The sequence below is a fragment of the Pelodiscus sinensis genome, chromosome 13, assembly GCF_052426305.1.
Source record: "Pelodiscus sinensis isolate ZL-2025 chromosome 13, ASM5242630v1, whole genome shotgun sequence".
NCBI classification, from domain to species: Eukaryota; Metazoa; Chordata; order Testudines; family Trionychidae; genus Pelodiscus; species Pelodiscus sinensis.
This window is the reverse complement of record NC_143064.1, coordinates 44,563,092-44,574,542: the sequence shown is the minus strand read 5'-3', so window position 1 is coordinate 44,574,542 and position 11,451 is coordinate 44,563,092. Positions and strand designations below refer to the sequence as shown.

Genomic DNA, 11,451 nt, shown 5'->3' with positions numbered 1-11,451 from the left:
CCTCCTTTCTCTAATCAGTGACCCTAATTATCAGGCAGAGACTGCTAGAAAAGGCCTTCTCCTGCCAGCGTGACGTTCATTGCGCTAGCTGATCTCCATTCAATGCGCATTCCTGTTTTCAGAGCAAGGCAGGGTTTTTGTGGTTGTGCAACATAACTATTTGGTGTGTTGGCCTGGCAAAAGATGTCTCAAAGCCCATGGCAACATAAGAGCTCGTGTCATATGTTATGTTTGTATTCATCAGTGTTAGCTTTTGAGGTGACTCAGGGCGGGTTCAAGTAATGGTCAAGGGGGAAACAAATGACGTGGCAAACACGATTGCCCCCTTCAGCAGCAATAGTGCGTTAGTGCCGTCAAGTCTTCCATGCGCTCCACCGCAGCGGGTGGGAACCGCGTGGCTGGGTTTGGCCTCCAGCTGATTGCCAAGCGCCTCACCAGGTGCAAGAGGGGGAAGGGGCCCACCCCTGAAATCCAGTGGCAACCAGGCCAAGCCAGAGTGGCAGAGAAAGCCCCGCTCGGTTTCATGAAGGGGACTGAAAGCACCAAGGTATCAGCCCGAGCCTGGCCGGGCTCGCTCCTAGGTACCACTCTGTAAGTTTCTCCGGCGGGCTCCCCCCGCCCCGCTTGCTCCGCGTAGGCCCCTCCCCTGGGCCAGGAACGCGGCTCCATGGCCGCTGATTGGCTGCAGCCCGGCGTAGCTCAGGTCCGGAGCCGCGCTCCCTCTCCAGACGGTGCGGTGGCCGGGAGTTTGCAGCAGCAGCAGCCGCAGCGGCGAGCGAGGCGGCGGCGAAGCGGAGGCGCCCCGCGCTCTGGCACACGCGTGGCGCGGGCTCGCCCCATGCACCGGCCGGGCGCCGCGGGCTCGGGGAGGCTCGGATTTGCGGGAGAACTTCAATAAAAAATAAAAAAAAAAAGCCCCAAGCGCTACCCCCCCCCCGCCCCGGTCTGGGGACTATGAGCCTGGGAGTGAAACTTTCCCGGCGCGAGCTCGGCTCCCCCGGCCCGGCCGCCAGAGGATGATGGAGCGGAAAAAGGCGAAGGCGGCTGCCCCGGCGCTCTGAGCCGCAGCCCGCACCTGCTGCGAGGGGCTGGAGCCGGACGCGCGGCGCGGGGGCAAGTGGCCCGTGGCAGCGGCGGCACCAGCTGCTGGGAGAACTTGCGCGGCGGCTCCCGGGGCGCGGACCGGCTCGGGGCGCGGGAGGCGAGCCCGGCGAACTCTGCGATGACACCGCCTGCGCCCGCTCCAGACCAGGGAAGTGGCTACGCGGTAGGGCCCTGAGGAACCCCCCTCCCGCTCCCCAAACCCGACCCCCTCCCCGGGCGCGTCTGATTTTGCAGATGCTCCCCGCCCCCCTCCTTCCAGTCTGTGACTTATGATCGGACCAGGCTCCCCCTCCCACCCTAGCCCTGCACGGTTGCAGCCGCACTTTCACCCCGGCCTCTGCCTCCGCTGGCTTTGCATTTTGCATAGGATTTTATTTGAACGCAGTCACCACGAGGATGCGTGTCCAGGGTGCCTGGTCTCTGCAATGAGGTCTGTGCTGTCTCTTTTTTTTTTCCGGGAGGGGGGAGAGATTGCGCATGCCAGGTGCCAATAAATCCACATTTCCCCCTCGATTGCCTGGCACCGCTCACTGATTTTTATTATTAGTATTTTTTTTAAACCCCTCTCTAGTAAAGAGCCTTTTCCCCCTCTAATTTCTAACTCCCATGCCCCCGGACGGGCGAAAAGCCCCGGAGCTTTCATCCTGGTGAACGCTGCTAACTTTGCTAGAGAGGTGAAGCCGCCTGCCGGGGGAAGCAGAGGAGCTGAGCGCCTCCCCGTGTCTCCAGCCTCCAGCCCGTTTTGCCTCTGATTTATTTTATTTTTAACCCCCTTTTCCAAGCGCCCCGAGCCGCCCCCTGCCCCAGCCGGGCTCTCCACAGGCAGCCAGGCGGCAAGGCGGGGGCGCCGGGCGTGCGGAGCCGGGAGATGGATATTCTCCCCGTCCTGCTCGCCTTGCTGTGGACCGGGGCGGGGGCCCTGATCAACCTGAAGTACTCGGTGGAGGAGGAGCAGCGCGCCGGCACGGTGATCGCCAACATCGCCAAGGACGCGCGGGATGCGGGCTTCGTGCTGGACCCCCGCCAGCCCGCCGCCTTCCGGGTGGTCTCCAACTCGGCGCCGCACCTGGTGGACATCAACCCGGGCTCGGGCTTGCTGGTGACCAAGCAGAAGATCGACCGCGACCTGCTGTGCCGCCAGAGCCCCAAGTGCGTCATCTCGCTGGAGGTGATGTCCAGCTCCATGGAGATCTGCGTGGTCAAGCTGGAGATCAAGGACCTGAACGACAACGCGCCCAGCTTCCCCGCCGACCAGCTGGAGCTGGAGATCTCGGAGACCGCCAGCCCGGGCACGCGCGTGCCGCTGGAGAGCGCCTTCGACCCGGACTCGGGCAGCTTCGGCGTGCAGCGCTACGAGCTCACCCCCAACGACCTCTTCGGCCTGGAGACCAAGACGCGCGGCGACGGCTCCCGCTTCGCCGAGCTGGTGGTGGAGCGCGGCCTGGACCGCGAGACCCAGTCCCACTACAGCTACCGCCTCACGGCGCTGGACGGCGGCGACCCCCCCAACTTTGGCTCGGTGGCCCTCAGCATCCGGGTCATCGACTCCAACGACAACAACCCGCTCTTCGCCGAGCCGGCCTACGCCGTCACCGTGCCCGAGAACGCGCCGCTGGGCACCCCCCTGCTCCGCCTCAACGCCTCCGACCCGGACGAGGGCACCAACGGCCAGGTGCTCTACTCCTTCCACAGCTACGTCTCCGAGCGGGCCCGCCAACTCTTCCACCTCGACCCGCAGAGCGGCCTGCTCAGCGTCGCCGGCGCCGTGGACTACGAGGAGGGCCACAGCTACGAGCTGGACGTGCAGGCCAAGGACCTGGGGCCCAACTCCATCCCGGCCCACTGCAAGGTGACGGTCAGCGTGCAGGACGCCAACGACAACCCGCCCCTCATCAACCTGCTCTCGGTCAACAGCGAGCTGGTGGAGGTGAGCGAGAGCGCCCCGCCCGGCTACGTCATCGCCCTGGTGCGGGTCTCCGACCGGGACTCCGGGGCCAACGGGCGGGTGCAGTGCAAGCTGCTGGGCAGCGTGCCCTTCCGCCTGCAGGAGTACGAGAGCTTCTCCACCATCCTGGTGGACGGGCGGCTGGACCGGGAGCAGAGGGACCAGTACAACCTCACCATCCAGGCCCGAGACAACGGGGTGCCCCCCCTGCAGGCCACCAAGTCCTTCACCGTCAAGATCACTGACGAGAACGACAACCACCCCCACTTCTCCAAGCCCTACTACCAGGTCATCGTGCAGGAGAACAACACCCCTGGGGCCTACCTCTTGTCTGTCTCTGCCAGGGACCCTGACCTGGGCCTCAACGGCAGCGTCTCCTATCAGATTGTGCCCTCCCAAGTTAGGGACATGCCTGTCTTCACCTATGTCTCCATCAACCCCAACTCCGGGGATATCTATGCCTTGCGGTCCTTCAATCATGAGCAGACCAAGGCCTTCGAGTTCAAGGTCTTGGCCAAAGACGGGGGCAACCCGTCCTTGCAGAGCAATGCCACCGTCAGGGTGATCGTCCTCGATGTCAACGACAACACCCCCGTGATCACTGCCCCGACTCTGGTCAATGGGACAGCTGAGGTGTATATCCCCAGGAACGCCGGGGTTGGTTACTTAGTGACAGTGGTCAAGGCAGATGACTATGATGAGGGGGAGAATGGAAGACTGTCCTATGAAATGGCTGATGGGGATAGAGGGTTTTTTGAAATAGATCAGTTCAATGGAGAGATAAGGACCACCAGAGCTTTTGGAGAGACTGCAAAGACTACTTATGAGCTGATTGTGGTGGCCCACGATCATGGAAAAACCTCACTCTCCGCTTCTGCCTTGATTTTGATATATCTGTCTCCAGCTCTCGATGCCCAGGAATCCATAGGATCTGTTAACTTGTCACTGATTTTCATTATTGCCCTGGGTTCTATTGCTGCCATTCTTTTTGTCACCATGATCTTTGTGGCCGTCAAGTGTAAAAGGGATAACAAGGAAATAAGGACCTACAACTGCAGGTAAAGTGAGCTTGTTTCTTTGTACCATGCAAAATGCACTTTGATATTTTTCCAATCTAAATTACTTTTCTGTGTGTTTGAAACCCATGGGCGTATTACATTTATTTTAGGAGCAAAAACCAGGGTCCATGATATTATGTTCCTTTTTAAGAAAAATTCCATACTTTTTTTTTTAAAGTACTCTGGGATCAATGTTTTTTTTAAAGACTATCCCAATTTGTCCTAATGTAAATGTTCATATGTGTTCTGTAGCAGAACAAACCAGTCTGTCTTAAATCAGCATAGCTATTTCCTGTGATATTGGGGGTGGGTGGGGAAATGTACAGATCCAACTGTTACCAAAAGAGAACTCCCCTGACTTCAGACTTGAGGAGAGCATGTTGGTTCATGTAGTTGTACTCACTCCTGGGTGAGCATTACCATCCTGGTTGTAAAGCAGTGTTGGATTTTTGAAGCACTGAGCAGCTGAAAAGGAGAAAACTCAGTGCAGGGAGACTTGTAATAGGTGCTCACAGCACTGAGTCCACACACAGGACAGCAAGTCCACACCTACAGTAGCAGTTGGCATAGGTGGGCTTTGCATTAAGATTCCTCTGCATGGTGTTTGCATCCTGTCCCCACCAGAGGATGTCACTATGGGCACTTTTTCTGTGTTGGTTTTCTCCTGAAGTGGTGGATCTTCAAGGAAAGGGGTAGCTGGGAGAGCACCCGATGAAAGAAATCGGGGTTCAACTGAAATTGACGAAGTGGAGCAATGTTCTTACAGCCCTTTCTTTCCATGTGAAAGAACCATTGTGTCTGTGTGTGTTAGGACGCAGCTCCTACAAGTAAAGATAAATCTAAAAGAATAGGGGGAGAGAGTCGTTTCCTTCAATAAACCCGGTTCATTGTGAAAATGTAATGGTTGAGTTAGTTCTTATTGGTTGGTTTTAATGACCATATTTACAACACTGCATGATTTTGCAATGCATAACCACAAGTCCAAAATGTGGAATGCTAGGTCATCTGTGTATCTGAAACCTTAGCTGCTATGAAAGTCTAATATGTTAAACTGGGTCCCCTGAATATGTAACAGCCGTGCGATTATTGTCTCTCTCTTACCATTCTCTGTGTTACACAAGTTAGTAGACAAATGCTAACCGCACATGAATATCAATCAGATGCCATAAAGGAGCAGCTGCAATGCCTCATAAATGGTTTAATCCTGTTACTAGTGAAATAGCCATGACTTCTCCATTCCTTCAGCACTGAGCCTTTCAGATGGAAGGAATGGAAATTAATTTTGCTCTACCTTTGTAACATGCGATTGCCTGCGGCAATTTTACAGTGCAGGGGAATGTGCTGTCTTTAAAGTTTTATTTACAGAGATAGAATAACTGAGAGTTCAGTTTTTATATCCCATTTTCACAACATAAAGCATGTTTATAAGCCCTTTTGCTGGATGGGGAAAAATCTACTGCAAATAAAGCACTGTATTTGCTATATTAGGGGATGCCTTGCTTTAAGGGAAAGCTAATATACCAGATTTGTTGCCAGCTTGGTCCATTAAACAAGAATAGGATCTGAATGTCTAAAATCAAATCGTGGTGGTGCCCCCAGACCAATAGGCTTAGTGTGTCTTAGGATTAATGAAGTGCAGTTTAATTAAATAATTGGTCAATAGAGAAAGGACAACAAAATGAATGCTGTGAGAATTGGGATCTCACATTGCCAAACTTAAACATTGAGGTAAACAAAACAATTAAAGCTCCATCAAGTGGTGTTAGACTAGCCTGCATGCCTACGGATTTTTTTTGAATAACAAAAATCTCCTGAATTGCTTTAACTTACTGACAAGTACAATGAAATGAGCATTCTATTATCAGTGTAAATCTGATCAAGAGAAGTCAGCTGCAGAGGCAAAGTAGTACTGTATAGGCTTAGCTGTGTGTTTGATCATCCGGCATCCCATATGTGCGTTTTGTGTATCTATTTAGGCTGGTCTTTTCCTATTTTTGCAAGAAGCCTAACCACATCTGCAGGAGGTTTTTCAGAAAATTAGTGTATTTGAGGCACATGAGTATATGAGAGAGCTGTTTGATTTGGTGGCTTTTTTTTCATGCACAGGCAATTAGCTTTGTGGAACTAGACTGTTTGTACAATATTTACCTTTCTAGATAAACCTGTATTACTTATTCTTCCTATTATCTCTTAATTGCAAGTATTGGAGTCTAAAAACCCCCTATCTTTATCATCATAGGAGAATTTGAATGTATATTTCTGGTTATGGTAATAGTTTAATGTAATTCTTTTGAGAAGTATTGCAATGCCTGGCATCTTGTATGGGTATCTATCTATATTTGTGGTGGTCTTAATGATACACGGTCCTCTGTGTCAAAAAGAACCACAGGCACATCAATCTAGATAATGCTGAGTGCAATCATGTTTTTTTAATTTATTTTTTCAGTAGTTTAATGACTTTCTTCCTTTGGTATTTTTTAAGAGGAAAAGATGCATATCCTGCATCAGTTGGTTCTTTCAGCAGGTGCGAAGCAAAGGGAAAGATCGGCATAGAAAAAGAAGCTGATGTGAGAAAAGGTCAGAAAAGAGAGTTTCTCTTTGAAAACACCATTTTTGCTCTCCAGTTTCTGGAAGAAAAACATTTCCCAGGAAATCGGGAGGGGTATGAGGAGGGGGAGGAGGAGGAGGAGGTGAGAAGAAAGCTTGAAGAGAGGATTGAAAGTTATCAAATGCTACCAGGAAAGAGTTGAAATAAAAGCAACCTGGAAAAATGTTATATGAACAGTCTTTGGAATGCGGTGGGGATACGCTTACAAGCTAAGAATAGTTGCGGAGTTAGCTGTATTTATTGGTAGGGGAAAAGAGCTGAAGAAAAATCTCTCATCGTGCTGGTGTTTGATTTACATATCCTAAACTAAATCACTTTTTAAATCCTTATTACACATGGTAATTAATTCAGATACCCTTTTCAGTTCATAGATCTTAACATCTCCATTTTTTCTTTTCTGCAGGCTGACCTTTATTCCTGGTAACTAAATATCAACAGTTATAAACACCAAACAAAACATGGAGGAAATTTTCCCTTCCCTTTCTTTTTGTGTGTGACCTGTAAATTTTATGCATATAAAAATAAGCGAAAGATCATATATTGCTACAGGACCCAAAACATGACATAATAGGCATGAATAAGAAATCTATGTTGAGATGGGGCGAAGCCCTATGGGTTTCTTAATATTTATGGAGCACAGTTCAGGATTCTATTAGATACTCATTTTGCTTCTTCTGTCCCTCAGAATTGCAGAGTACTCCTATGGGCATCAAAAGAAATCAAGCAAGAAGAAAAAAATCAGCAAGAATGATATCCGGCTGGTACCACGGGATGTAGAGGAGACAGATAAAATGAATGTGGTGAGCTGCTCCTCCCTCACTTCATCTCTCAACTATTTTGACTATCATCAGCAGACCTTGCCCCTGGGGTGCCGCAGATCTGAAAGTACCTTCCTCAATGTGGAGAATCAGAACACTCGGAACACCGCAGGCTCCAACCACGTTTACCACCACACCTTCACCGGGCAGAGTCCCCAGCAACCCGATCTGATCATCAATGGGATGCCGTTGCCGGAGGTGAGTGTGGCTGAAACTTGTATGAAGTTTGTGAGGCAGAATCTAAGCAGTTTGAGAACCTCCCTAGCAGTAAATGGAAGTGTGGTGTGCAGAACTTAGTGTATCAAGGCAATGTGTCTTGTTGCTAGTCGTATCTCCGATCTTTATAGCATCTGCTTCCAGAAGGAGGTAGATATTAATGTAAATATATGTACATATAATGCATATTAATTTTTGCAAGGTATTCTACTTCACGCATCTGTCGGTGTTGTCATTGTCGTCTCTTGGCCTTAAGCACTGCAGAAGCCGCTGTTTGAACACTGCGAGCAATGGTATTTAATGCATACTCTTCATGGATATTCAGACACCATGGTGATGAGCATGCTATAAATACCTAGCCGTTAAGTTAGATTGGATATAAAAGTCTGAAGTCCCATTATATCTTTCTAACAGAAGAAACAGCCACTGTAAGAATGACTGGCTTCAGATATGGGCACAGCCCTGCAACTCTTGTTCATGTGAGTTATTCCTACTCACCATGTGTAGTCCCAGGGAAGTGAGCAGGACTGCTGATATGAGTAAGGATGACAGAGTCAGGCTCATGTTCTATTAAGTGTTGGTGGAATGCTTTTCATTCATTTCAGTTGGATGACTCCTAAGAAAATATCAGTTTGGTCAATAGTTAAATTCTTAAGTAGATTTTTTTTTTTTTGGTACAAAATTATATCTTTATATATGGCCATTGTTACGATAGCAGGAATACCCAGTATTGGAGCCACCTTTAAAATGCTTCAAGGTTGTCGCTTTCAATCAGGCAACCAAAGTTCTAGCCTCTTCCATTTTGTCACCTCACCATTTGGTGTAATTTTGTGGTGACTGTTGGAAGTAGGAGGTGGATGGTGTCTTCCTAAATATTAAGAAACGAGGTAGAGTGTCTGTAGCCCTGGTCATACTCACTGACTTCATATAATCTGTCAGGAGTTTTCTGTTCATCATGGGCATCATTTACTCCTGCTTGTTTTTCTCTTTGAATTGTTGTTTGGTATTAAACAAAACAATCAAAGGTTTGTCATGTTTCCTACTTTAAACGGAATAACAAAGCTGAAAAAGCAGCTGAAATATTTATGGCCCATTGTAATCTGTTCTCAGTGCAGCAGTGTAAATGCAAAACGAGTCCACAGAAGACATTGGAGGTACTCCAGACTTACATATTTTTGTGTACCTAGAGCTGGTGTGTGTCAGCTGATTTGAGATCGGAGGTTGGACTGCAGGGCTGTAAAATTGCAATGTAGATGCTTAGGCGTGGGCTGGGTCCTGGGGTCCTCCATCCTCACGGGATCCCAAAGTCCAAACCTGAATGTCTGCATTGCACTTTTACAGCCCCACCAGCCCAAGTTATCTGACCAGGGCCAGCTGCAGGTGTTTAATTGCTGTGTAGATAGACATCAAGAACACAGTTTTGCCCTTTGTGTTACTACAGGCCTGTTGGAAATCAGTTGATGTCTGTAGGCCCGATCCTGTAGTTCAGACATTGGCAAAATTCCCACTGAATTACTGTTTGCAGTGTCATGGTAGCGGTGTTGGTCCCAGGATATTAGAAAGACAAGGTGGATGAGGTAATATCTTTTATTGGAGTGAGAGAGACGCTTTCGAGCCTCAGAGTCTGAGATTTGGGAAAGGTACTCAAAGGTGGTTTAGCATAAGTAGTGAAAGCACATTTTTAAGGTCTATTCAAGTTAAAGTGGCTCATTAGCACCTCTGCAGTCATAGGACAAGAAAAATTGTTATATTAAGGCGCAAATCCTGTGTGTGTCTATTTGTGTCTAGCAAAGTTATGAACTTAACTCCTGGGCTCATCATTTGAAGGCGTGCCACTTTCTTTTCAGGACGAGGACTAAGAGGTCAGATGTGGAATGATCAAATGTGTACCCTTAGGTTATATGGGGTTCTTGTGTTCTCTCATTTTTCTGCATGAGTTCATGTAAGAGTGTAGGGACTGTGCACTCTGGATGCGGTACACCTCTTGTTGTGATAGGCATGTGTAGAATCCCTGGCTCTCCAAAGGTGTGTTTTTTGGGGGTGGGAGTGAGGGGGTTGGTCATGGCAGCTGTGGAGATCCATCTGATGGTTTTGCATTAGCACTGTTTTGTGATCCCAGAGTAGGAATAACCACTCTTTGGTCTCGTTGTCATGGGGTCCCCAGGTAAAAACCCTGCGTAGAATCTGAAAGGAGGGATTTAGTTTGTAATTAAAAAGCGACTCTTAGTAGTTTTCTCGGTCTTTCATATATCATCTGCTTTTACTCCTGCTTGCATTCCGCCTCTGTCCTGCCATCGCAGCCTCAGACTTCTACGTGCCATCTGACGGTCTTGCCTTTTTCAAGGTTACCAATTAGACAACTTTTGCATTAGTGCACAAGCACACAGCACCAGTCCTAAATACAATAGCCTGTAACTGCAGGAATGAAAGAGTTTAAATGCAATTAGGAAGGTATGGCTGGAGTAATAGAACACTGTTCCAGAGAATTTAAAGCTCAGTTTAACCTCTGGTGTTGGTATAAAAGATGTAATCAGGTATTTTGGTTATACCCGAATGGCATTGACCTGTATGTGATAACTTGTATAATTTGCTATATAGGCCAGGTCTTCATTAGGATATTAGATTGGTATAACTGTGTCGCTTAAGATTGTGGGTTTTCCACACCCCTGAAGGATGCCATTAAACAGACGTAACCCCGGTGTAGAAAGCACTAAGTCGATGGGAGAATCTCTGGTTGGCGTGGCTGCCACGTCTAAAAGAGGCAAAGTACTAATGCTGATGGCAGACACTCTCTCATGGGTATAGGTAGTGTCTTCATGGAGGTGCTACAGTGGCACAGTTGTAGCAATACAGCTGTCCTGCTGCAGCAGTTCAAGTGTAGACATGCCCGGTTTAGACTTCGACTTAGATCTGAGGCAGAATCCAAGTCCAAATCCAAATGCCCTCCTACTTTAGAAGAGTTCGGATCAGAATCTAGATCTGGACTGTTTGACTCAAGCCTGTCTCTGGCATGTGTAATTAGGGAAATTGATCATCCAGCCATCTTTGAATCCTAAACTCAAGCGGCCTTGAGGAAAAGACAAAGAATTCTAGAGTTTGTTAATATTAGGGTTCCCCTCGGCATTCAGGCTCATCTCAGCAGTGCCTAGAATAATATTTGAAGGTGGAGTGTCAGGGAGTTCAGATCACCCTTCTCAAGTTTGCGTGCAAGCAAAAGCTTTTAGCATTCTGGGGGCAGTGTCCCATGAATAATTCCTGCCTTTATGGCGGGGAGAGGGGTATTATTTGAAGAAAAGTCTCAGAAGTGGTGTTGGCTGCTGCCGCCGTTCTAGTACTCCAGAGCATTGTCAGAGTCTCCCAGGCAGTTTCTACAGATAGGGTGGTTGAGCAACGTAGTGAATGCTCTGAGGTCATGATGCATTATTACAGACTACATTCAATCATAAAATCCATCCCATATTGGCAGTAAGTGGAACTGTCTGTGGGCAGCTGGAGGTCTGCAGGACTGGAGGAAAGGATCCGGGGAGATGGCTGATACAGTTAGCAGACATACTCAGCCAGAATACATGTTGCTTATACAATTCTCCCTGATGCAGTTTGGATCTAGCTGGGCGTGAAGCTCTCTGAAGAAGCCCTAACTCTGTATATTTTTTTTTTTCCTGTGAGGGAGGCAGGACACTGGCAGAAGGAAATGTCATGCCC

At 48.7% G+C, this 11,451-nt stretch overlaps 1 protein-coding gene across 2 annotated transcripts in view; it reads left to right on the top strand.

The window, feature by feature from the left end:
- Positions 1-457: 457 nt before the first annotated feature.
- Positions 458-11,451, top strand: part of PCDH19 (protocadherin 19) — a 115,762-nt gene continuing 104,768 nt past the window's right edge. The window contains exons 1-2 of one of the 2 annotated variants that reach the window (XM_075896752.2): positions 458-4,107; positions 7,401-7,731. In XM_075896752.2, coding sequence (XP_075752867.1) covers positions 1,973-4,107; positions 7,401-7,731 — 2,466 coding nt within the window. In that variant the 5' untranslated portion in view covers positions 458-1,972. The remainder of the gene's footprint in view (positions 4,108-7,400; positions 7,732-11,451) is intronic. The other variant, XM_006137421.5, reaches the window with a different exon arrangement.